Source organism: Semicossyphus pulcher, unplaced genomic scaffold, assembly GCF_022749685.1.
Source record: "Semicossyphus pulcher isolate SPU_LCO1_2020_fin unplaced genomic scaffold, fSemPul1.0.p SCAF_3, whole genome shotgun sequence".
In the NCBI taxonomy this organism is placed as follows: Eukaryota; Metazoa; Chordata; class Actinopteri; order Labriformes; family Labridae; genus Semicossyphus; species Semicossyphus pulcher.
The window spans coordinates 35,034,530-35,062,500 of record NW_027211704.1 but is presented as its reverse complement, the minus strand read 5'-3'; the positions used below and the strand labels follow the sequence as shown (position 1 = coordinate 35,062,500).

The 27,971-nt window shown below is 45.4% G+C and overlaps 1 protein-coding gene across 1 annotated transcript in view; it reads right to left on the bottom strand.

Moving 5' to 3' along the window:
- LOC138605348 (E3 ubiquitin-protein ligase RNF123) overlaps window positions 1-27,971 on the bottom strand; it is a 151,927-nt gene that overhangs the window by 1,943 nt on the left and 122,013 nt on the right. The window contains exons 38-40 of the mRNA XM_069677529.1: window positions 27,203-27,297; window positions 5,263-5,348; window positions 1-1,450 (exon numbers count right to left, since the gene is read on the bottom strand). The exon at window positions 1-1,450 is cut by the window's left edge and continues 1,943 nt beyond it. Of these exons, the coding sequence (XP_069533630.1) occupies window positions 1,351-1,450; window positions 5,263-5,348; window positions 27,203-27,297 (281 nt within the window). The 3' untranslated portion in view covers window positions 1-1,350. The remainder of the gene's footprint in view (window positions 1,451-5,262; window positions 5,349-27,202; window positions 27,298-27,971) is intronic.

Below are 27,971 nucleotides of genomic sequence, written 5' to 3'. Positions count from 1 at the left end.
TGACAGCTACTTCTCACACTGAAGGACGCTGCTGTCCTCCCGTCGAGTACTCCACTTTTATCAGGAGGTGTTTGGCCGCCTCACAGGGTGAAGTGTGTGTGTGTGTGTGTGTGTGTGTCCTGTTGTACAGAGAACACTGAGTCCCAGGTGTCCCGTCATCTGTCTGCGTCATGGTTTTAGTTCAGTGTTTTTCACACCCCGGTACACAGGTGTGTGTGTGTGCGTGTGTGCGTGTGTGTGTGTGTGTGTGTGTGTGTGTGTGTGTGTGTGTGTGTGCGTGTGTGTGAGTGTGTGTGTGTGTGTGTCTTTCAGGCTCCTGACACTGATCAGAAATATCTCCTGTGTTTATAAAATAAGTTTCATCTCCCGTCAGTCAGAGTTTGTGTGAGGGATCTTTGAAATCTTTGAGAGACTGTTTCTATTTGAATCGTCTCGGGGACCATCAGAGGGTCCTGACCCACAGTTTGAGAACCACTGCTGTAACATTTGTAAAGAGTGTTTATCTTTAGCAGATATAATTTAAGTATAAATATGAAATCACAACAGACTGATTTACTGTGTGTGTTTATGAATAATCTGCCACCTGCTCTCAGTTTCCTTATTCCCCCCTCTACAGGACAGGATCAGGGCCGCCTGTGAGAAATGTTTTTCAGTTAAATTAAAAAAAATGTTTCAGAAAAATGAAAGTTCACGATTTTGTCTTTTATTTTGGGTTTTTGACTATTTGCAGAAAAAAAATAGAAATAATAAAAAAAGAAACTTAAATCTCAAAATTAAAACTTTAATTGCTGAAGGAAAAAAATAAAGTTAAAATAAGTAAAAGAAAAAACAATGACTTCAACTTTAAAATGTGAAGTAATGAAGAGGAAAAAAAACATTCTGTATTTACTTAAAAACAAAAAGAATTCTGAGTTTAAGAAGAAAAATTCTAATTTGACTCTTTTTTTTGGCCCCAATCGTCCTCCGTACCCTCGAACCAGAAACAAAGACTGACGCACACGTAACATCGCTCCAAACTCCCTCTGTGTCTCCTTTTAATTTTGCTTTTATTGAGTTAGATAGGAGGATCACACACACACACACACACACACACACACGCACACACGCACAGTTCAGACCTGTGTGGGAATCTTTGGGTTCACTGATATGTGGTCTGATGTTTGAGTATGAAAGGGCTTCAGACGGGTGAATGTGTGTTTCTTTAACCATCTTCTACAGTTAATGTGTGTGTTGTGTTGTGTTGTGTTGTGTTGTGTTGTGTTGTGTTGTGTTGTGTTGTGTTGTGTTGTGTGTGTGTGTGTGTTGTGTTGTGTGTGTGTGTGTGTGTGTGTGTGTGTGTGTGTGTGTGTGTTAGGAGGAGGCAGGCTTGCTGTAGTCCTCCACCCCGGTGATGGTGGCTTTGCAGAAGAAACAGTCCTTGTTGTTCATCAGATGCTGGTTGATACAGGCTCTGAGGAGGAAGCACAAAGAGGGAGAAACCAACAATCATGTGACTCCTCATGTGACTCATCATGTGACTCCTCATGTGACTCCTCCTTCAGAATAAGAGCACTCTTATTTTTTATTATCCAGATGATGATGAAGATGATGTTTAATCTCTTATGTATTCCCTTTATCTCTCCTTTACCTAAAAGTTTGAAGATTGTAAAGAATAAGTGTGATGTTTTAAAATCCCAGGTACATCAGCTTGTGCTTAGCTTAGCATAAAGACTGGAAACAGAGGGGAACTGCTAGCCTTCCTCTGCCCAAAGGAAAGACAATCCACCTAAAAGCAACAACATGTTCAAACTGAAAGGAATCTTTTATTCCATCTACGACATCTGATAAAGAAGTAACATTTCATGAACTCTCAGTGACTTCAGCTGGATATGCATTTAAAACATGTATTTATTATAATTATAGCACTTCTGACTGGTTATTTATACTGTCACACTTTGTTATTGTTTTTACTTTATACGGTCTAACTCATGGCAGAATGAAGCTGTGCACGTGTGTGTGTCTGTGTATCTATTTTATATGCATTAAAAAAACCTTCCTTTCAATCGCTCCATGAGGACAATAAAAGATCTCTTACACCTCCATCATTGAATCACTGAAACAGAGATTTAAAACTCTGCAGCAGAAACCAGCCCACAGTAAATCTAACGTTTTGTAAGTGATGCTGTGGCTATTATATTTATTATTTTAGCTTAATTTAAACATCATTATGCAAACATAAATCTACTTTTGCAGCCTTAAAGTTATAATCTTGAAGATTTCACTTTCGTTCTCTTTGGCGGCACCTACAGCGATAAATGGTAATGTTGGATATCCAGACGTGTGTGGCGTCCACGGTCGGCTCCGGTTGTAACTCTTGATTCTCCTGGCTGACGGTCGCTTTCCTTTTCAGACTGTTTGCTTCATCTGAGCGTCGAGTTTGTTTCTTCTTCTTTGGATTTTCACTTCTTGTTGAAGTTGTATCTGTAGTCATCCATCTTTCCTTTGTTTGTTCAGCCATAGTAGATTACTGTTTACTCGCAACACTTGCAGAGAGTGGAAAAGCAGCCGCTTAGCTCCGCCTCCCTCTCTGGCAGACCAACCACTGCTGGCTGATGGAAAACGCGTCACTAACTGGGCGCCGCCACAGACAGCCAGCCCATAATAATACTATATACTGCAGATGCAAAGGCTTTCATCAGCAGGCCGTAGGCTGTTTGGCTGTGTTTGTACAAAGAGAAATATGTGTAAAGGACGCACTCACACGAAAACATCAGGTCGATCTCTGACAGCAGCCTGATCTCTTTTCTTTTCTCTCCGCACCCTCCGGGTCACTGTGCGTACACATTTCAAGTTTCCAGCGCGCTCTTTCTAGAACTCTCCAAGGCACGTCCTACGTAACTGTCGCTGACCTACGGCCTTTAGTACAGTAGGAGAGGAGATATCAGCTGTTTCACAGTTGTAAATTTAAAGTGACTATCAGAAGGGCCCATTGAGAACGCTCTGAGTCCAGAGTCTAGGTCTGAGAAACACACAGCCTCTGTGTGAACAGGAAGTCAGCTCTGATCATGCTGCTAGCTTGTTAGCTTTGAGAAAAAAGCTAATAGGCATTCAGATAAAGAAGCTGAAGCACATTAACATTTAACCTTTTTTAAAAATACATTTTCTGACTCAGTAAAAGAGAAATCAACAAAACAACGCTCTCTATGAGGTGTTGATGAGGTGCTTTTATTTCAGTTATTTGGGTTTTGCTGTAAGAACTTATTTATTACTCAAAACCACCAAACAGTTAAACTATATATATTTGAAATCCTTCTTTCTCTCTGGCTAAAGGCCGTCCTTCTGAAACTACCGGGCGACCTGGCTGCCTGAAGGGGCAGTTAGGAAGGGTGATGTGATCTTAGGAAGAATCTAAAGTGAAAGTTTGAGGTGGAGCAGACGCGTGGGTTAAAGGAGCCTGAGTTGAGCCTCGCAGGTGACAGCGTCTCCGTCAGCAGCAGAGCGATCCGAGCAGCCGAGTCTAAATCCGGCTCACCTCCAGGAGAACATGAAATATGTATGCAGGTATGAGTCGCTGCCCACAGAGCTGCCACCATCAGCAGTTACCAAACAGCTGACTCACACATCACACACCTCTGTATGTGTGTGCATGAAGTATTTATGCATCACATATACAGCACTCTGTGTGTGTGTGTGTGTGTGTGTGTGTGTGCGTGTGTGTGTTCTGAGGTCTTTATGTGTGTTTGACGCATTTCTCAGATTCAAGGACGGATTTTAAATAAACAGCTTTAAAGGAAACTCAAGGCTGTGTGTGTGTGTGTGTGTGTGTGTGTGTGTGTGTGTGTGGATCGATGAGGCCTTCAGGTGAACAAAGCAGCGTCACCTCAGAGGCTTCGGCAGGAAATGACCGAGCATTCAGTTATAATGAAACCAATTAAACATAAATTATTTGCTTACTTTGTAAAGTAGATTTTTTGTCGTCTGATGTTTAACGTATGTTGCTGTGTTCTTTAGACTCTGACCGGTCAGCAGTCACTGTTTCGTCAGGCGTGACTGTATTCTGTACACAGCCGTCGACCAGAAACCAACATGTTGAGTCATTTATAACCCAACATATATGTTGCTGTTGAGTTAAAAACAGACTGTATAAAAAGATGGCCGACATGACAGCTCCCTTACAGTGAAGCCAAACCCTCTCCATCGCCCCCTGCTGCCTGGCTGCAGTATAGCTCATAAAGCCCGCCTCCTCCATGTTAACAGATGGGACATGAGTCAAACTATAAAATCAAAATACACGTCAAATACATTTTTCTCAAACATGGTTTCTGTCATTATAGTTAGTTCTTATCATGCTGATTTATGTCCAAGTGTTCATTTTTCTGACAAGTTTACTTTTAATTAGTTATTTGATGCTATAAAAAGGGGGTGTGGCCTCATGATTGACAGCTCTGTTGACAAATGGGGCTCCTGCAGCGTTCTGTTCCCGAGTAGCAGAGTAGAGGAGGAACGGCGAGAGGAGACGTAACTAACACTAACACTACAGTCATTGAACTTTCCATCAGCGTGAATATCTGCTTCAGACCGACACAAGAAGCTGTTCTGCTGCAGACTGAGCCCACCTGAGGGCTCCAACACGCCAAGGACACCTGAGGGCTCCAACACGCCAAGGACACCTGAGGGCTCCAACACGCCAAGGACACCTGAGGGCCCCTCCGACACGCCAAGGACACCTGAGGGCTCCAACACGCCAAGGACACAAGGTAAAGGTGTGTGTCAGGTAGAGGAAGGGGCGGGACGTCAACCCTGCGGCTCCACCAGCCGATCTCTGCTGCACACACTCTGGATTCAGATGATGGCAGCGCCCGCTCCACAGTGAGAGGAGGAGGAGACGTGTCGGCCATCTTTATAAACAGTCAGTGGTTAAAACTAGAATGACAACCATTTTCTTAAATTTCATGAACTTTATCCCTTTTTAGGTTAGTATAATTATTAATAATAAGTGAGTCTGGCTGTAATAACGTGTATCTGCTTGGTCCTGTACCTGTACTGCAGGTAAGTTTCAGTGTGTTCCTGCATCACATCGATATAAATACACTCACAGACAGAATCTGGATTTAACTCAACACTAACTTCTGTTTTCTTCAGGACGCTTCTGTTTGTGAGCGAGGAGGAGATGAAATGTGTGTGTGGGGTGTTTCACATGAAAGACACGGTGTGTGCGTGTGTGTGTGTGTGTGTGTGTGTGTGCGTGTGTGTGTGCGTGTGTGTGTGTGTGTGTGGACTCACTTGCAGGACTTGTGGGAGCAGGGCTTGAAGATGGCAGAGATGGAGTGAGCGTAGCAGATGGGGCAGAGGTCTTCTTCACTGGTCGGCTGAGACAGAGACAGAAACAGGCTGTTTTAATGTTTGTGAGGACGTCTGCTTCACCTCATCCTCCATCTTTTTCTTCCACTGATGCCATCTCAATACAGGAAAAGTTCAACCTTTAGATTAATATCATCGTCTGTTGCTGCTTAGCTTAGCATAAAGACTGGAAACAGGTGGAGACTGCTAGCCTAGCTCGGTCCAAAGGAGAAAAGAAGACGTGTAATTTCAGCTCTGAGACTTCATTGAACATGTGACACACAGGCAGACCATCACTTTACAGGGAAAGGGAAGAACTCTGCAGCAGGAATCAAAGAACCAGAGCATCTGAGTTCGCCAACTCTAGGGCAGTTTGAGGAGAGGTAACCGAGCGTGAGCAAAGACTCGCAGCATGGAGATCAATCTTCGTGGCCACAAACAAAATATTTAATGACAACAGAACACGTTGTAGCTTTTCACAACAAAGACCAAATCTGGAGTGAAAATGTTGAGTAAGAAATGTCTGGACAACGTGTCAGAGCTCGTGAGAACGCCTCCATGTGGCTCTTACCCCTGAAGACACACAGAGCAGAGACAAACCAACTCCAGCCTCGTTCACACCTGCTCTGCCCTCCTGAAAGTTTCCTCCCATCGTCCAGGAGGAGCTGCATGTGTGAACGTCCCGATCCATTCACACCGACTTTAATCGGACTTTTCCCTGCAGCTGTGTCTGTGTGAAGTCGGGGGGAGCCGAGGCGTGAACGCTGCAGGTAATATTCTGGAACATTCACACAGCTCGTGGGCGGAGCCATGATGTTAAGCTGAGTTTCTCTGCTTCATCATCTTTGCTGCTCGTCTCAGGTGTCTGTCTGATGTTTCTAATGTTGTGTTTGTAATGTGGATACAGTCACATTACTGAGACTCCTCCTGCTGCTCGCTCCACAGGCGCCCTCCCTCACCTAAACCAAACGAAATGCAAGGGCACGTTTGACACTGACCCGCTGCGTGGGACATGTTTGAATGGGCAACTCCAGAAAACTTCAGGACCTGAAACTGTCGACGTAATGTCAGGAGGTCAAGTGGGAAAGGGGCTTTAGCTAACACGTTCAAGATTTAGAAAGAGGACGACACAGGAAGTCCTGCGACCAGCAGAGGGGAGAGTCTGTGGTCACTGCAGGACAAGAGAGGTACAGACAGACACGCACCGCGTCTTTGATATAATTATTAATATGTTTAAAAGGTCAGGAATATTTCATTAAGTGTACTTAAAAAACACTAAACTTAATATTCTGATTCTACAAGCAGAGCTGCACGTCTAGCTGCACTACATGTCTGCATGTCACACGCTGAGGGACGATGAGCCTGTTGTAAATATCAGACACAAACGTGGATACATTTCTGTTGAACTGAAGTGAACGCAGTGAGGGTCATTAAAGGAACAACATTTAGATATTTCTGTTAAACAACTTTAAAAGAAAACGCAGACGAATGATCCTGAATAAACATGATCAGTAATTAGATATCTGGATGGTTACAGTCCACAAACTTGTTGGAGAAACAGAAGCAGGCCAAGCCGACCAATCGCACTTCTTGTTTGCTCTCTGTGGTTAACAAGATGTTTTAACACGTCAGTCTTGTAAAAGCTCAGAATAGCACCAGCTTCCTGTTAGCATCCTCAGCCCCAGTGCATCTTGGGACGTCTGCACTAACACCACAGGTGCCGAGGGAAACACCTTCACACCCGCTCCTCACACTCTCAGCCTTTCCCTGCACTCCTCACCCCGTCTGCTCTCCTCATACGTTTCCACCTCACAACCTCTCCTCACTTTCACCTCCCCCGCTCCTCCCCTCTTTCCTCACCTCCTTCACCCTCTCCTCTCCTCTACTTAACCCCTCTCCTTCCCCCTCCCCCTTTCCTATCCTCTCCTCCTCTCTGAACTTTGACACTTATCTTTTCCAAATTTGGCTCATTTATTCACTTATTTAATCTTTGTCGGTTTACTAAACAATAGTTTTAATTTTCTGCCCCCAGAAATATCATTTTGTTGAAACATTCTTTGTTTAACTCTTTGCTGATAATGACCTCTTCACAGCGCGCCTGTGACTCTACACTAATGTTCCTTTTGTCGTTCATTCAGACTTGACAGCACATTTAAAGAAAGGAAACAGCTCTCGCTGACGTTTAGCACCTAGAGGAGAGCAAGACCGAGACGATGAATGTTTTACAGGCTGGAAAAAAAGCTCATTTCACCCACAGCCAACGAGACGTCACCTGTAGTTTCTCGAGTGAAAATATAAAGCCTCGAGTTCTGCATACCGGCCGCTGCCATGTTGGTTTTCTGGAGCCAAGTGACCATATTTTGAAGAGAGGGAGGAGCTGGAGAGGAGCGGGTAGCAGATGCTAAGATATCAAAGCTAAACAGTGTGTGCCTGAGGCTAATTAATTAGCTGGTGAATGAGCTGGTTAAACATCGGTTTGTGGTTGAGGCTGACCGGAGTTTATTTATCAGACTGCAGAAGCTCAGAGAGCTCGTCGAACGTAGCGGGCTGTCAGCTTGCTCGCCCGAATCTCCCCTGAGAGAGCGATGGGTTAACGATACATGACATTAAAATAACAAGTCCTCTCTACAGGAAAGGACAACAACCATCCTGACTGCCTGCACGGGCCACCACCTATAAATCACTGTATGACAAACAGTGAACGAGCTAAGAGGCAGGCATGGTGAGCACAGACACAGGTAGCTGCTGATCAGTGCTAACATATAAATAAAATAACGAGTGTAAAAACTTCAGATTATCTGTCTGATATTTACATGAACAAATCTCCAAAAGGCTCCAACAGCACAAACACGGCCCAGAGGTTACGTTCAGTGACTGAGTTAGCTGAGGGGACACCTAGCAGACAGCTAGCAGCTCCCAGCTGTCACTCAAAGAGGCCACGCCCCTAATGCTGCATCACTGTAAGCCTTAATATAATGTAAACAGGTGAGCTGTATAAAGATTCTCCCCGTACAGTTGTCATGAAGAGAGAAATGAGCTATAGAGACCCAAACTGTTTTTTGTACCAGGCTGTAAACATGTTTATTTCTGCTGTAAAGTTTAACATGGGGCTCTATGGGGACTGACTCACTGCTGGAGGCAGCCTCGAGTGGACACCAGAGGAACTGCAGGTGTAAAGACGCGAACATTTCTCGGCCCTGGAGGACGCAGCTTGGCGGTTTGAGCCGGTGTTGCTGCAGTCGTGGATTCGGCAGAGTTCACTTCAGACTCGTGTCGTGTAGAAAAAGATGCAGAAATGTTAAAAAATAACTTCGCTCTCTCCTTCCTGTTTCTCCCCCACAGTCCTTCTCTCATACTTTCTCTGCAGCAGCTCTCTCCTCGGATCTATCAGCACGCTGCCTACAACGAATCAACACCTGTCCCGGCCCCCCCCACCTCCTCATTTTCTCCTTCAAGTCCTCCTTTATTCCTCCTCCACACGAAGCACCACCTCTGCTGTCTCCTGCTCTGACACTTTCACCACCCACAGCACTCTGCCTGTGGAGCTGCTGCACAACATCTCAGCTTAATTACATTCAGTCAAAGCATCACACTCCCAAGTTACATTTTAGGAAACACTATTACATAATCATTTAGAATGTGAAGGAAGCATGTGAAGTGTTTGACGGAGCTCATTATGAGACTGATCCTGTAGAATATTCACTGACATGTTGGTTTGTTGTAGAAGTTATTCAGTCTTAAAATATAAATATATATTCACACATAATACAACATTACTTGTGTGCTGCGTTCATTTTTTTGTTAATGATGGTAAACGATAAAATATTTACTTGACTGCATAAATCTTACAGCCAATCACACAGCGACAACAGCCACATAGTCAGCTGTTCTGAGCTTGCACTTTAAAGGACACAAACTCAAAGCATCGTTTCAGCGACCGGTGAAGGAAGTGCCCCCCCCACCCCCCCCCAGGAAAAGAGGAGTGTAGCCTAAGAGCGACGTGAAGGTAAACTGGTGTTATCCTCCGAAGCAGCGGACAACCTGAAAAGAGAGTTAATGATTGTGTTGACAAAGTTTCAATCTAACATATTAATTTAAGAACTTTGTTGTTTCAACTCCATCTTTACCCAGATCAGGGATTAAAGTCGTTTGATGTGTGGATCTTAACTTAGTGTAAATGTGAGCAGCAGCTCGGCTCGCAGACGAACTGTAGAAAGGGATTTAAAATGTGAAGCTGCTTCTTTCAGTGTTTTTACTGCGTTCAAAGAGGAGGAGGCCTCACAAGGTACGAGGTAGCGTCAATTTTAAGGTAGCACCTGCTTTAAGGTATTATTTAGTGTTGAGTTAAGCTCCCCTTCAGTGTCTGTTACAAGGTATTTAGCGTTTCTTTCAAGGTGACCTTTAATGTCTGTTTTAACCCTTTGTTGCTATCCTAATTCACTCTTTAGTGTCTGTTTGAAGGGCCGCTGAAGCGCCATTTTCAAGGCCCTCTAGAATCTGTTTTAAGGTACCCATCAGCAGCTGGTGTAAGGGACCTTGTCACTTTAAAGGTCTGTTTGGTTTAGGCTCAACAACTTCATAATTACTTGAAGAAACACAGTAGAGCAGGGGTTCCATACCCCCGGTCCGCGGACCGGTACCAGGCCGTAGGTTGCACCGGGCCGCGAAAGCCAATAGGTGTCATTACAAACATTCGCAGAGTCAGAACCGTCGAATGGGCTGTGTGAAGTGTGCAACCGCACAGGGCCTCACGCCTCTAAAGTCGCCCACTTCAGCTGGAAAAACCGCGGACCTGGCAACCCTGGCTTCACATCACATGAAACTTTGATCAAGAAGCCTGATGCCGCTCTAAAGCTCTGTGTTGATCAGTGGAATATATGAACTACACAGCATATGGGCATGTGACAGCCTGTGGAGACGAAGTTTATACGTGCGCAGACATACGGACGGATCGCGACGTTATTGATTCAGGTATGAGCATCAAAACACACACAGGTCTGCGTCATATCTGCTCCTCTCCTAACGGCTGTCTCCTCCCCGCGCGGCGTGATAACTCTGATAAACGTGGATCACCTCCGGCTCATCTCAGTCACAGCGTGTGAAGACGTATTTTATGCTTGATTAAGGGTTTTCATGGAAATACAGGACCGATCGCGACGCTAATGAGTCAGGGGCAGACGTTGAGAAACACACAGATCAGACTGTGCGCTGCATGATTAGAAACTGCTCACTGCTGGATCACATTATAAATTCAGATAAACTGGATCACACTATGGATCATATGGATCGTGCCGTCCCTCTCGTCGGCTCGTCCCGTATTAAAAACTTAGATGCAGTCTCCTCACTGAAAACAGTCCCGTGCAGGGCTCTGAAACACTCCATGGTTTGAGGTAAAACACTAACTCGCCTCTGACTTTGTGTTTCACACAGGACTCACACCAGTGAGGGTTCCTGTTAGAGTGGGTTTTATCAGGATTGTGATGCAGTTTTACCGTTTCCTCGTCACTCAGGTGTTTCTCTGTGGACGACTCTCCTCAAACCACCTGTAGACTCTCAGTGTGACACAGATTGTTCTCCTCCTGCCTCGGTGTCCTCCCGCCTCCTCTCCTTACTGTCTTCCTGTCATGTCATTATCTGAAGGTGTGTTCGACCTTCTTCTCTCCCGTTCCTTCATTAATTCTCATCTCTCTCTCTCCTGCGTTAATCCCCCGCTTTTAAAGAAGTCAATCCTCCTCTCATCTTTCTGCGTTCACTTGTCTCCATGTTGATCGTTCATTTAAGTCCCTTCTCAGCTCGACCTTTGACCCCTGAAGTCAATCTTCCTTCTTTTAGTCATTCTTCAACAGCCGCGTGTCACATCGACAGATTTAACAGAGCATCTCAGTGTGCGTGTGTGTGTGTGTGTGTGTGTGTGTGTGTGTGTGTGCGCGTGCGTCCGCGTGTGCGTGTGTGCGTGCGCGTGTGTGTGTGTGTGTGCGTGTGTGTGTGTGTGCGTGTGTGCGTGCGTGTGTGTGTGTGTGTGTGTGTGAGCTTGTTTGATGAAGAAATGATCTTCTGTCCGAGCTGAGACGTTTGTTTTTCAAAATATCACCGATCTAAAAAGCGCTCTGTGATTTTCTGTCCTTCCTCTTGATTTCAGACGATCTGTGTTAAAATAATAAAAAGTTATTTTGTAACTTTTGCTTTTAAAGCTTCGTCATGATGCTATGAACCAGAATGATCGGATCAGATAACATTGTATCACAGGTCTCTGTGTTGTTGCTGTGTCAGTTATTCTTTATGTCTTAAATTGCTGTCATGTGTTGGGTTTAATGATTGTGTTGTGACAACATAAAAAAGGTCAATGCAAAGACGTCTATAGACTCAAAGTGCTCCTGGCGTTGAGATGACAAGATATTGATAATATTCTGTATATTGATATTTTTGCATGACTTGATGTGCCATGTTAGCCAATCAGCGTTTAGTTTTTCCTGACGTCCAGTATTTGCGTCAGAAATACTCAAACCAAACTCCATTCAAAAAACGAGCATTTTAAAGTAGTGTTCTTGTCGTCTTGCAGACGGACACGACAGAGCATGAGTTCCGCCTCTTTCCAAACCTGCATCCGGATGCAGTTATCTCAGCAGACAGAGTTCAGCCAACAGTGGAACTAACACGTGTGTTGAGCCGAGAACACAAATGAACCTGCGGTGAGTTATGCAGGGTGAAAATCTGATGTACTTCTTGAAAATACTTGAAGCAATGACATCACATGAAGTAAAAATACCAGCGCAGGCACTGGAGGAGAACGTCTGTGGCAGTTCTGAGACAGGAGCTTCTCTTGGAGGAAGGTGTATTATAGTCTGCTCGGAGAGGAGGAGGCGTCGGTGAGCTGCTCGGAGAGGAGGAGGCGTCGGTGAGCTGCTCAGAGAGGAGGAGGCGTCTGTGAACTGCTCAGAGAGGAGGAGGCGTCTGTGAACTGCTCAGAGAGGAGGAGGCGTTTGTGAGCTGCTCGGAGAGGAGGAGGCGTCTGTGAACTGCTCAGAGAGGAGGAGGCGTCTGTGAACTGCTCAGAGAGGAGGAGGCGTCGGTGAACTGCTCAGAGAGGAGGAGGCGTCTGTGAACTGCTCAGAGAGGAGGAGGCGTCTGTGAACTGCTCGGAGAGGAGGAGGCGTCGGTGAGCTGCTCGGAGAGGAGGAGGCGTCGGTGAGCTGCTCGGAGAGGAGGAGGCGTTTGTGAGCTGCTCGGAGAGGAGGAGGCGTCGGTGAGCTGCTCGGAGAGGAGGAGGCGTCGGTATGCTGCTCGGAGAGGAGGAGGCGTCTGTGAACTGCTCAGAGAGGAGGAGGTGTCGGTATGCTGCTCGGAGAGGAGGAGGCGTCGGTGAGCTGCTCAGAGAGGAGGAGGCGTTTGTGAGCTGCTCGGAGAGGAGGAGGCGTCGGTGAGCTGCTCAGAGAGGAGGAGGCGTCTGTGAACTGCTCAGAGAGGAGGAGGCGTCGGTGAGCTGCTCGGAGAGGAGGAGGCGTTTGTGAGCTGCTCGGAGAGGAGGAGGCGTCGGTATGCTGCTCGGAGAGGAGGAGGCGTCTGTGAACTGCTCAGAGAGGAGGAGGCGTCGGTATGCTGCTCGGAGAGGAGGAGGCGTTTGTGAGCTGCTCAGAGAGGAGGAGGCGTTTGTGAGCTGCTCAGAGAGGAGGAGGCGTCGGTGAGCTGCTCGGAGAGGAGGAGGCGTTTGTGAGCTGCTCAGAGAGGAGGAGGCGTCGGTATGCTGCTCGGAGAGGAGGAGGCGTCTGTGAACTGCTCAGAGAGGAGGAGGCGTCGGTATGCTGCTCAGAGAGGAGGAGGCGTCTGTGAACTGCTCAGAGAGGAGGAGGCGTCGGTGAGCTGCTCGGAGAGGAGGAGGCGTTTGTGAGCTGCTCAGAGAGGAGGAGGCGTCGGTATGCTGCTCGGAGAGGAGGAGGCGTCGGTGAGCTGCTCGGAGAGGAGGAGGCGTCGGTGAGCTGCTCGGAGAGGAGGAGGCGTCGGTATGCTGCTCGGAGAGGAGGAGGCGTCGGTATGCTGTTCGGAGAGGAGGAGGCGTCGGTGAGCTGCTCAGAGAGGAGGAGGCGTCGGTGAGCTGCTCAGAGAGGAGGAGGCGTCGGTGAGCTGCTCGGAGAGGAGGAGGCGTCGGTGAGCTGCTCGGAGAGGAGGAGGCGTCTGTGAGCTGCTCAGAGAGGAGGAGGCGTCGGTGAGCTGCTCAGAGAGGAGGAGGCGTCGGTATGCTGCTCGGAGAGGAGGAGGCGTCGGTGAGCTGCTCAGAGCCGTACTTCTCTTTTCCTTTTGTCTCCACAGAAACAGAAACTCTGAAGCTCTGTTTCTGCTTCTCTCTTTCCCTTCTTGGCAGGTCGCTGCGTACCAGCAGAAGGTAAACACAGCTGTGTCAGTGCGCGTGTGTAGCTAGCTAACTCAGCTAGCGAGCTGTCAGAGAGGACAGCGTTTACTTTGTGTAAATATTCACATTATTCTGAATGTTTGGGTGAAAGGGACGAGAACAACATGATGGTGAAATGTAAGCTGTGTCTGGAGGAGAAGTGCTCGTCAGCTGTGAAGAGCTCGACTTCAAACGTGAAGAAGCATCTGCAGCTAAACACAGCTCCACAACACTGGTGGGACTAAGAGCCTGTGTTGTGTTGTTGTCATGGAAACAGCTGTGCCTAACACTGTATGCCTCTGTCAGACTGTTAGCATCATAAAGAGCTGTAAAGGTTATACTGTGTCTGTCAGTCCTGTTATCAGGCTGCAGAGTTACAGATTATGGGCCGTAAACGAGGCGAAGCAGAGACGGTAGAGTCGACACATTCAGAGGTAGACGTACAGCAGGCTACACGCCGTCCTGACGATATGACACACATGTGGAACGAGTCACAAAGAGGGTTTAATGTTTGGTAACGTAAAACTTATCCAACACGTTACTTTACTCAGGAGGTAACGCAGCAACATAACGAGTTACTGACTTTATCTGAATTGTACATGAAAAAGGTTTTTACAGGAGTTTAAAGAAGGTTTACAGCGATGCGACACCACAGTGTTCACTTTCACCACAAACAGGATTCATATCGAGTTCTTCAGACCTTGGTTTTTATAAGAGAACCAAAAACATCATTGGTTCTTCATCTGTATGAGGTTTTAATACATTTAAGGATGTTCTTGAAGCGTGACTCAACAGTGAGATGATACATTTTTGGCTCTTTAGAGTTTGTCCATATTTGGCTTCTTGTTCCTGTTTCACTTTAAAGTCTGACAGCTCTTTGCATCATGGCGCTTTATTTGGTTCCATCAGACCTCAGAGAGTTTTCTTTGCGTGTTTCAGGCCGATAACAAAAGCTTCAAGGTGTGTTACGTGGCTTTTAAACAGAGAGGAACTGGTGGCGAGAGAGGAGACATAAAAGATTGAATAACAGATTCATTAATGTCACAGTGAATCCAGAACTCAACATCACTTTCACCGCTGCCACAACTCATTCTTCACACACAAACTTTTTCCCTCATATGCTGTGAAAGTTTTATCCTGAAATATAAATAAAAGAATAAAAGTGCAATAAAACCAAATGTGCTTCAGAACCATCTTTTAAACCCAAACAACTGCAGGAAACGTGAACGCGGAGGTCTCTGAGACCCGATAACATCGTTTACAACACAGACGTGTTTTCATTCAGAAGTCAGACAATTCACTGAACACACACGCACACACACACACACACACACACACACACACACACACACACACACACACACACACACACACACACAGAGACACACACACACACACACACACACACACACACACAGAGACACACACACACACACACACACACACACACACACACACACACACAGAGACACACACACACACACACACACACACACACACACACACACACACAGAGACACACACACACACACACACACACACACACACACACACACACACACACACACACAGAGACACACACACACACACACACACACACACACACACACACACACACACACACACACACACACAGAGTCACACACACACACACACACACACACACACACACACACACACACACACACACACAGAGACACACACACACACACACACACACACACACAGAGTGCACTAAGACCAAGTCATCTGGACAACATTAATGCAGAGGTGTAGTCTACCTGATACGCAGGTATACGCTGTATACCCACTACCCACTTAAAATGCTCAGGAAACGTAACAACACGTTTTCATTCATAAAATTCACTTCAATACGATGCGCGGACTTTTGGACCAGATGGCTTTCCGTCGGCCGTGACATGACGTCACCTTACGTTACCAAGGAAACAACACAGTTGCTTGGCGGTGAATTCTCTGGCTCGTCAGCAGCTATGTAGCGTTTCATGTTTAAAATCAGCGAACCTTAATGTGTAGAATCACCACAGAGATGTGAAAGCAAAGCAAACTCAGAAAACACTCTCAGTGTTTTCGTAAGTCCGCTGGCCCTGAAGCTGCTGGCGCTCTGGGTGAAACTGCTAACGTTACGGAAAGTACAGAAAGAGAGCCTGATAGCTGCTGTAAGGCTGATGCTACCGTAACGTTTAGTGACAGTGATGCTGTCATAGTACCTGGTGAGTGGAAGTTGCATTTAAGTTATACTAACGTTACTGTAACAGCAGGGGATTGTTTGGTATATTTAAGTTACATCTAGAGCGAGCTAACTTCACTCATGTCTATTAGCAACTAAGAAACGCAAAACATCTGCAAGGACACACGAAACAACTATGAAGAGACAGAAAACAACTACACACAAAGACAACCGTTTAACTCAGTCAACCACAAAGAGACAAAATAAGTACAAAGAGGAAGAATACGACGACAAAGAAACAACATCAAAAACACCAACTTCAAGTAACTATCTGCAAGGGCACACAAAATCACTGCAAAAGGACCGAAAACAACTACTTAGAGACACAAAGCAACTACACAGAGATGCAGATCATTAAAAAGATAACAAAGAGACAAAAAACATCTGCAGACAAACAGAGACAGAAAACAATTAGCAAGTGATGCAAAGCAACTACACAGAGATTCAGATCGTTAAATCAAGCCTGAAGACTCACCTGTTCACAGCTGCCTTTTGTTTTACTATTTTAATACATTTATTTTAATAACTATTCTAATTATTTATATCTGCACTGTAGCTTTTATTTTATCTTCTCTTTGCTTTTTAATGTCCTGTTTTATGATGTGTTTCTCTCTGTATAAATAAACTTGCCTTACAGAGAGACGCGAGACAATTAACTTTAAAGAGACACAAAACATTTGCATGAAACATAAAACATCAGCAAAGAGACAGAAAACAACTTCAAAGAGACGCAAACTGGCTACAGACTAACTCACAAAGACTTTAAACTGACACGAATATGAAGGACAAAAGAAACTACAAAGAGACCGAACCACAGAGACACAAACGCACCAGAAAGAGCCACAAAAACACCATTGGCTTTAAAGGACAACAAAGAGACAAACAGACCACAACATGACTCAGTAAACCACAAAGAGACACAAAGAGGCAGATTAACACTATACAGAAACACAAATCAACTGCTGAGATGCTAAATAACTTCACACAGGCACACACATCTGCAAGGACCCAAAAATCAGACACAAGAGACAGATTACAACTCCAAGCGGATAAATCAACCACAGAGAGATTGATACCATGAAGGACACGATAAACCATGAAGGACACGATAAACCATGAAGAGACACAAAACAACTACAAAGAGACAAAATGCTACAAGACAATCAGCAGCATCACAAGCGAACTGAAGAGGACCACAAAGAGACGCAAAACGGACACTTGTTAATAAAACAAGCCTCATGTGTGTGATTTAATTTTGCTGACTCTTTATGTCCGAACAGTGTGTCGGTAAAAAGACGACTTCTGTCAGAAGCTGCGGGACACGTTTCATCAGCAGCAATGTGCTCACTGCAGTAAAATATAAATATAAACCCAGAGAGAGGGAGGGATGACTAAAGAGAGGCACAGCTGAGTTCAGAAAGCAGGAATAAAATAAACATCACAACCCAATCTGTCACATGCAGCCAGAGAAACCCAGGGAGGTCAGCGTTCGCCCGGCAGGCTGCTCGTTTGCATGTTTGAGCCAGAAATCAGAAGGCAGAAGGTTTGAGGGACGGCAGGTCCAGAGGAGGACGGGGCCGATGTGATTGGTGCAGGCGCTCGGGGAGCCACCGATCATCCTGAAATATCAGCGCGAAGGAGAAAATGTGTCTGGTCTCCGGGGCGAGCCGAAGAGTGCCAGAAATAAATAAGTGCGGCAGCTTGTGACGGAGAGAGGGGCAAACATCAACAGCATGGGTGAAGACAAAGACGACAGAGGGGGCAGATGATGGATTATATTGATATTGATATTGAACACCAGGATTAAAGAGCAGAAGTATTCGAAGAAAACGATGCAAAAGCAGAGTGATGGCTTAAAATAACAACTATTTGATTTCATAGAAATTCAATATTTCCAAAAACAGTGAAAAACAGCCGTCACAACTTTTCATGGTGTCGTCGGCAAAGTCTTAATGTTCTTGGAAACATACACGATAAGGAGTCAACAGCCATAAGCTAAACGTATCTTAGTTTAGCGTGTTAGCATGCTAACATGAGCTAATTAGCAGCAAACACAAACTGCAGCTGAGGTTGGTGCCATTAGTGCTCCAGGTATTTGCTCATAATAAAGTGTTTTTTCACCTCCGTGTGTTCCAGGGTTTGGGAGCTCTACAGGATGTGTTTCACGATGACTTTTAAGCAAGCGTTAGCCTCCGGTGAAAAATGAAGTCAATGCAGAAGTGCAAAAAAGTGCAGTTCCTCGAGTGTCCACTTGAGGCTCCAGAAGCAAAGAAATAACATGGAGATGGAAAAGTGCCCATTTTTACATTAGAACAAACATGTTTACAGCCTGGTACAAAAAACGGTTTTGTTATAAATAGCTAATTTTATTGTTCATGATAACTGTACGGGGGGGGGGATTCTTTTATAACACACCCGTTTTAATTATATTAAGCCTTAAATCATAGGGGCGGGGTCACTTGATTGACAGGTGGATCCTGCTGGCTGTCTGCTAGACGTCAACACAGACACAGACACTGAGCTTACCTTCACCTGTCTGTGTTGTTGGAGCCTTTAGAGGACAAATAATCTCTCTGTGTGTTTATGGAACTCATAACTATTCATGTTATGGAACTATGAGACTATTCGAGGTGTCAGGAGTTGTCAGGAGAGATTACAGCGGACCGTCGTGATGAAGAGACCGGTTATTTTAACATCAATAAACACCTGCAGTCCGTCACCGTCACAAACAGAATCTCCTCTGTGGGAAACATGAAGTCAAACCAGCTCATTCATTATTTATACAGTCTATGGCTAATAAACGTTAGCTACACTGAGGAGCATGTAGCTTCATAGCCGTGGCTGGCTGATTCACGCGGCCCACCCACAGTCCTCAGCCAGAGGCTTCAGCTCGTTAATGCTCCGCCTCTTTGCCCGTCTCTGGATCAGCCGGCTCTGGTATTTCCAATATGGCGACAGCCAGCGCCGGCGCAATTCGGGCTTCAAAACGCTTCTTCAGAAACCAGTGGGTGACGTCACTGAGACGGCATCCATTCTTTACAGTCTGTGGCTTTAACCTTTAGTGTCCCCAGAGAGCTGTGAGAAATCTGATCAACATCCTCAAGTGACTTTTGGCTGCCTGATAATAAAATATGGAAACTTACTGAGGCTTCACATGAAATCAAAAAAGGTAAAGAGTGTGACGATATCGATAATAACATATATGATGAGAAATAAATGATGAGAATAATATAAAGATGAGCGTACATACAATGCATAAAATCAAATAAAAAACAACATATAAAGATATATATACTCTGTGTGGATTCAGCTTAAAGGCTAAAGAGGTTTGAGCTCTAAGTATACATCAGGTTTCTTTCCACTGTTTCTGAACCTCCTGTTAATGAAGAATAAAAACTTTGTGTTAATAAGATGTAAAATCAAAAAGGCTCAAATGACAAAACAAATGAAAGTGAAGAAGTTAAACCAGGAGGATAACGGAGGATTACTGTCGGCACTGAAGGCTGAACAGAGGAGCTCAGGACTTTTCCAGCCCAGTGGAGAAGTGTGTGTGTGTGTGTGTGTGTGTGTGTGTGTTGTGCACTGTGGAGGCTGAGATATGAGTCGGGAAGGTTTAAAGTGTCTGTGCTACAAAAAATCAGAGTGCAAGTCAAATATTGTCCTGAATGTGCAGCTCGCTCGGTCGGACACAAACACGATGGAGGTCGATCGTAAAGGGAAATATCAGAGCTCTGCTGCTGCATCAAAATAAAGAAGCTTCAGCAGAGCTGCTGTGCTCGTCACTTTGAAACACGTTCAATTCAAGTTGAAAATCATCACTTTTATTTGAGTCTGTCTTTTAAAAACTGATCTGAATCAGAGAGCAACACCTGTATTTAAGTTAAACTCATTCAACATCTATGTTTAGTGACGATTCATCGACTACGTAATTCTTTCGTGCAAAAATTCTAGATGTTTTCAAGATACAGCTTCTTAAATTCCTGTTGTTCTTCTCCAAATTAAAAGCTTTCCCAGGGCGACCCTACAGGAGGCTTTTATTGTGAATTTTATTGTTTCACTGTTACACCGTGTCCCAACAGCATGCGAGCGTCGGACATCGTGTTGCATCGCGTAGCAACGGACGCTCTCTGTCTGCACTGCGTCCATCAAATACACTCTTCTGTTACGTCATGTAAACAAACACACGATCAGCTGAGCGCTGGAGACCAGAGGGCTGCACCACGACGAGAGATCAGAGGGTGAATCTGTTGAGGTAGCTGAGTTTTCCTAAATGTCAGTGAATGTGTCAGCTGACAGCGGTGTTATTAGAGATGCTTAACAGTCACCTGTGCTTCCTCTGACAGTGATCTGTGTACGATATCACGCCTGTGATTGGCCGAGAGCGAGAGAGAGGTGGGCGGTTGTTCTTCCTGCTCCGTGTTGAGCTCGGTCGGTCTGTGAGCGCGGAGCTGAAGCTCACAGCTGGTGGTGATACAGACGGTTATACTGGTCTGTTGCTGTGGCGTTGTTTACGGCCCACAGTCGCCTGTGTTGGGTGTGAATAATAAAGCAACACAAACCTGGAAACGCCTTGTTAGTTTATTATTGTGGAGCGTTACAGTACTAACAAGCGCTGAGATCAATATGAAAAGACGTTGATATCGTTGTCCGGATGGAACACATGTCAGGGTACAACATCTGGATCACAGACTGAAGAGAACAGTAAAAGAAAATCAATTAAACGTTATCTGACCGGACGCTCGCAGCGCCTTGGCCACCTCCCTCCAGCCAGCTGACACTATATTTAGGTGTTTGTAGTGTAATGAGGAGGTATCACACAGGTAACTCCTCACCTGAACTTCATGAATTTACCCCTCCCTGCGAGCGACAGGAATGAAAACAGAAACAGGGCATCGTGGTCAGAACGGCGTGTCGCTCGCAGCCAGTTAGGACACTCAAACAGGAAACAGTGTCATCGAGCTGATGTCGTCACTGACGCTGGCTCGCGTGGCACGCTGCGAGGACACGGTGTGTGTGGTTATTGTCTTCAATAAGTACCAGATCTGGAAACGTTGAGCTGTTATTGAAGAAGACACAGACACAGCCACAGGAAGAACGTAACATGTGGGCAGTTACTAAAGTTTAGTTTCTAGAGAGTTTTTAGAATCTTCAAACGTCTACACACACATAATGACCTCGTGTTAGAAAGTGAACCTGCACGTCCAGTGTCTTGAAACGTCTCGATGATTCATGTGTGAGAATCTGCCGTCCACAGATCTAACAGGGAAACCATCAAGGCTGATTTAAATGAGAGCCTGATGTAAGAGGCAAAACAGCAATCATTATCACTCTCATCATCCTACGCGGCCACTTTTAGCATGTTTAACCTGCAATCATCAGACTGAGCCGCCTGTAACAGTGTGTCATTATGCTGATGATTATACTGTGTCCCAGGTGGAAGGTGACATTGGTCAGACTCAGTGATGCGTGGAGAGGAAATAAGAGAAAAAGAAGAGAATGATCCTGTAATCCTGAATATGAAGCATTTTAAATATCTGTATTGTTTCCTCTGACGCTTTAATCAGGATCAGTCACCCTGTTAGTGTCAGAGATTAAACACGAGCTCGTAGACGTGTCGGCCGCGGAGTGAAAATAAAAACTGCAGACAGGATGTCGGGGTAATCGGTTTGTTAGCGCCGACAGCAGCGGTGGAGGTGTGAAGAGAGATGCCAGGAGTCATTGTGGAGCTGTCTGGATTTGTCATGGAGCAGATTTAATGAAAACTCTTGATAAGAGACGCTGAATTAATAAGAGAGTGTTTCCCTCCTGTTTCCTTCATGAACTGAGCGATTCTAAATGATAAAGACTAATTGAGCTTTTCTTTACTGTGACATCTCATTTCAGGGTCTTAGTGACTAAGTACAAACAGTGTGTGAGTGTCTCCAGTAGATGTGTTCATCCTGCAGCAGTGAAACAGGCTGTAATGGCTGCAACATAATCCTTGATGGGTCAAAGGTCGTCCACTAAAAGTTCTTGTTGTTTCCACTGACAGGCTCAGATTGTTCTTCTAAGTGTGTGACAACATGACAGAAAGGATCCCTACAGAGATAGACCTTTTTGTTACAGAGGAAGATGATTGTTTTAACCACACACAGACGTTACATCGCTCTCTGCACACACACCAGACTCCATTCAGAAAAACAACCATTTTATGTCGCCCAAAATGGTGGCAGCTTGTCTACGGATGCCTTACTTACTAAGTTAATTTGAGTTATTCTGTGACATTAGTGTTTTAAAGAGTTAGTTTGGATCCAATATTATACACACACAACGACACAAACCAACTAACCAATGGAGCGAGAAGTAGACCACGACTACCATGTCATTTGAGTTAAATCAGTGTTTTTCTGAATGGAGTCTGGTGTGTGTGCAGAGAGCGATGTAACAACTGTGTGTGGTTAAAACAATCATCTTCCTCTGTAACAAAAAGGTCTATCTCTGTAGGGATCCTTTCTGTCATGTTGTCACACACTACCTAAACAGACCGAGTGCTTTACAGGAGAAACTCAGGATTCAGAGTTTTACTCAAAGATACTTTGACATGAAGAGATGAGGAGCAAAGATTGAAGGAAAAGCCCAGAGGGAGCTTTCATTAACGGAGTGAAGAACATGTCTGACAGAGTGACGGACAGAGACACACGAACAGAAGCAGGAGGTGTTCTTTCACTGACCTCACAGTTCAAACCCTGTTTCCACATGTTGTGTCGTGATCAGGAGCTGATGGGAGCTGACAACGAGAGCTGATGCTTCACTAATGGCCTTTCCACTGGGGTTAAAGAGAAGCAGACACACTGGCTTAAAGACAGAAAACAAGGCCTCCGAGCCAAACGACCCTCTGATCCCACCCACAGGAGAGGATCCAAAATAAGAGCCTTACCGCTGGCAGGCAAAACGCAGTACCATACACTCATACTGGAAAACACAAGTTAACATTGTTAAATGGTCATAGTTTGTTCTGGTCAGGGTTAAGTACGGAACATAGTTTGGGTGAAAACAGGAAAGCAACTTGCAGCTAATAAATTGGGTTGGCTAAGTCTTGTTGCTTAAAGGAGCAGTCCTCCCCTGGAAAAAGCCGCTGTCAGTCAAAGCTGGTGTTCTCTGTAATCCATAGAAGCAATAATATTTGAAATTGGCGCCATAGCTGTGGATAAAGTAGTACAAACAGCTCGTGGTTTCGCCCATTCTACAGTCCTACAACACCCAGCATGCATTGCGCCCCTCCCTCTGAAGGAACGGCCCAGCGAGAGATGCTGGAGTGAAATACGACCGTTTCTCTGCAGGCGACGGCTCAGAGCGGGACAGAGTCCGAAACAAGACGAGAATATACCTGAGGATCGTCTGAAACATCTTCAGGTCTGCAGTCGACTTTTCACACCTGACGATTCTGAACGAGACATGACGTCGAGGCGGCGTCCTGGATTGAGGAAGTGTAGTTTGGCGAGCTCCCTGGCCTCCGCCAAAATAGCATAACAGGACTGAGCTTCCCATTCCTGAATATCTGCTTCAGACCGACACAAGAAGCTGTTCTGCTGCAGACTGAGCCCACCTGAGGGCTCCAACACGCCAAGGACACCTGAGGGCTCCAACACGCCAAGGACACCTGAGGGCTCCAACACGCCAAGGACACAAGGTAAAGGTGTGTGTCGGGTAGAGGAAGAGGCTGCGATCTCTACTGCACATGCTCTGGATACAGATGAGCACGATGGCAGCGCCCGCTCCGGGGGTGTCTAGGCTTCATTTATGTACGTCGAGAGGAGGTTATATGCGGTATAGTATGGCAGACTGATATTACAATATTATCTCCATGAGAGCAGCCATGACCTTTCTTATTGAGTTAAATACATGAATCAAGTTCACACTGGTTTGATTGCTGAAGCATGATGCGGTCTAACAGCTGTTGAATTAAACTGATCAGGTGGAACATGCAGTCCAAACCTGAGCTGCTCTCCGTGAACGCTCAGCAGGTTTAACACAAAGGTCAACACATTGGTAGTCATCAGACGCCAGCTCACTGCACACACACGTACACACACACGTACACACACACGTACACACACACGTACACAAACACGTACACACACTCTCTCCTCCTGTTTGCCTGCTCCCTCCTTCACTTAGCAGAGAATGATTGGAGCTGTGGATCTGGTTGCCCTGACATCCCGAGCTGTTGTCTTGGCAAACATAAGCAAACAGGAGAGCTTCGTCCTCGCTGTGAATATAAATGAGTGAACCTGCAGAGTGTTTGGGGATATCTGTGTACTTTGTATGTGTGTGTGAAGGTGTTAATCGTCTATGGAAACATTCAGAGAAAAAAAGCAATCAGACAGCGGCAGCGAACCAAGCTGACAGCTTTTCAAACAGTCCGATGATTTAACAACAACCAGCAGCTGAAGGTGGCATCTGCAGCACAGACGAGGAATCGCACTGAGGGTCACACACTGAACCAGCTCGTCTCCTGTCTCTGCTTCTGCTCCTCTTTCTACAGTAAAGTTTATCCAGTGACAGACTTAGGTCAGAACAAAGGGGAAGGAATAATCCCCAGCAGATAGTTTGATGTTGTCAGGCTGTTTGGGGCAAAAAGGATCTTTTCAGTCTCGTCCATAAGAAGCTCCAGAAACCCAGAGCCGACTGTTAACTCCCTCAATCCTGATCTCAGCAGCCCAACGCTTCAGAATACGACACTGTAGGTTCCTCTCTAGAGACATTTCTGGATGCTGTCCTCTAACTCAGTGGTTCCCAACCTTTTGTCCTTGAAACAAATACTCAATGTTGACCTCATACCGTCACCTGTAACCTAGCATGTATAGTGTCTGAACCTAACCGGGTTTATTGGATATATGATATTAAGTCTAAATCCATGGATCGGACTCGTTTGTCCAGCACATCCCACAGACGCTCCACTGGACTGAGATCTGGGGACTCTGGAGACCAAGTCAACACCTTGAACTGGTCGTGTAATGGCTGATCGGTGCGTACCGATATATTATCTGCATACAATGAAACAAGTGAAGCTCCGAGTGACCAGAGAAATGTGTGTCTGTGAGGTTTGAAGAAACTTTAAAGACGCACACATCTCCCTCCATCTCTTCCCAAAAACATCCTCCTCCTCCTCGGTGATGAAAGGTTGGTGCGTTGTCATAAAAAATGGAAGAATTCTTGTTGCTCCTCTAATAAATGTTTAACAATCGCATAAAAAGTTACATAAAACCTAAAGAGTGAAGGTTTCTCTGGGTCAAACACGCTGAGAGCTTTCAGAGACAGACCATCGTGTCTGACGTAGCTTCTGCTGTCTATCTTTGCTTTGAGGCGTGACGTGTCTTACACCAAACGTTAATGTTGAAACGGTCTGTTCATTCGTTTTAAGACTGTGTGTTTTTGGCCTTTGTCTTCGACATGAGAGTGGATAGAGTCTGAAATGTGTGAAGAGAGAGAGAGGGAGACATGCAGCAAAGGGCCGAGGGTCAGAGTTGACCTGGGGTCACTGTGTGGACGACTGAGCCTCTGTACCTGCGAGGAGCGATGAACCGCTGAGCTAAACCGCCGCCCCACAAAGGTCTGTTTTTATAGAGTAAAAGTTATATAAAAAAAGTTATCAAAAAGTAAAGAAAACAAAATAAACACAGTTAGATTCAAGCACGCCGGCCTCTATGCAAGAGTCACACAGTGCTAGCTCAGACCACGTTCCACTCCTCCGTCTCTGTGTGGACTTGAGAACATTTTCCAATCATGTGGAAAAAGCTTTCATTAGACGGAATGCGATTTCCTTCTTGAAGCCAAGTGAGCGCAGAGCGTCTCCTCCCTGCAGAGGAGCATTAGTGGCTCTGTGGAAACACACCTCAGGCTCACTGCACTTTAACTCCAAACATCTATCTGTTTTATTTTACTCCCTTTTTTATCTCTTTGCTCTTCTTCACATTCGCAGCCTCTCCTCACACAGGCACAGAAAATGTACAGACAAGATGTAAAGAATTATTGAAGAATCTCTGGTTTGACTGCCCGTTCGAGAAGCATGATGTTGCAAAAAGAAGTGATTTATACGGCTCCATCTCCTCCCTGGCTCCTTCTCTTTTTCCCTCCTCCTCCCTTATCAATAATAAATCCTTTCTCCGGCCGCTTTAGCTCTGTGGTGGATTCTAACAGCGAGAGTAAAAGATCAGGTTTCCTCTGCGGAGAGGAAGAGAGGGCCGGGCGGAGGAGGAAATGGGTTTCTCCTGACCAGGTTCACCCTCAAGGGCAACGAGATGTCTGAGCCGACAACTTCAGCGGCTTTCATCCAACAAAGATCTGATTTTTCTAAACTTCCTCGGACTTCTTCTGTTTTAAACATGTAAGTCGTACCTTCATAAACCTGCCGTAAAAGTTCATGAAGAGGAGACGGTTCATTGATAGTAAGCATAATCCAGCAGAGACATGAGGCAAAACGTTCGTTGATATTTGTAGAGAAGCTAAACCGGGGGAAGCATTCGTGTTTCACTACGATGCTGAAATCGCCACCATTATCAAAACCTTCTCCCAAATAACTCAAACATTCTGTGAGTCATTTTGAATGTGTTCCATCTTTGGACCAACTGAAGGCACTGTACTCTACGTAGAAGAGCTACGTCCACAGCAGCTGCAATCCTAACATACAGCAGTTTGTGCGTTCAGGTATCTGCAGGTTAAAACGGACGGGTAATCTGAGAGAGCACGCGTTGTTAGCAGAGACCGTGTTTGCTCCACAAACCAATCTGGTGGTTGTTTGTGTGCTTTCCTTCAGGCTCCATGCTGGCTCTTTATGAAAACAGAAATATATGAAGGTACGAGTTCCTTTGTCTCTCTGCTGTTTGTTTACCTGCCAGCCGGAAAACTTCAAACTGTTTCTATTTTTTACTTTTGTGTAGAGAAAGCTCTCCACAACATTCTCCGACACTCTTCCTGTGTGAGCGCTTTAGAAAAACGTCTGTGATTGGATTTATCTTCTAAAGTCTGCAAACTGACGGAGTGAGAAAGCTCTCATCGCTTCACTAACCAAACCTGACACATGAGCTTCTCAGATCAGTCGGGACAAACATAAAACAGCCTGCGTTTACCGAGCATTTAAACAAACACCTCTCAGGGTACACGAGGCTCGGCTGTGTTTCCATCACACCACCGACACACACACAGGATCTGTGGTGTCCTGACAGCAGCAGGAAGCTGTGCAGGTGTCTGCTGAGACACGCAGAGGTACTTACAGCTGTGCTGGCTGCAGCCTGTTTGGACTCTTCTGTGAGAAACGCCAACATCAGCTCCACCTTCTGTTTCTCCTCCTCGCTGATGTAGTCTGTGTCTGTGGGAGGAAAACACACACACACACACACACACACACACACACACACATCTGTTAACACGCAGTACAGTACAGTGTGTAGTCAACATGCAGTCTATGTGGAAGCTTCTCTGCAGAGCCTCCGTCATCGTCATCTCATCAACTGAACTTTAGTCTGATTCTCACAGACTCGGACCGCTGACACGCTGTGAGGTCATTCTTATCATCTGAACTCTGCAGAAGTCTGTCAGTGCAAACGTCGATAGTTTAGCTTCCAGTGATGTCATTTCTTAGAATATCTTTAATTGCTTGACAACCTATGCTAACAGGTTGTGTAAGAAAATAAAACTTAATACACGATACGTTGGATTTATTTTGACATAATTTGCTGAATAAACACATGAAACATTTTTAACCAAGACCATTCTGAAAGCAGAAACATGAACTAAATATTTCCTCCAGAAGTTATTTGAACTTTTTCTTTTCGATATTCTCATTTTCATGAGCAGAGTGTGACGGTGTTTGGCAGCTTGCTCTGCATTCTTTATTTGAGATCATTTTAAAGATGCACACAACGCCCGTTTATGTGTATAGGGATGAAGTGTGAAGCAAGTAAATCGATGCCACACACTACAGCATGAGAGCCTTGATTCATTTGAAATGCCCGTCCCTTTAAATACATGAAGTCAACAACA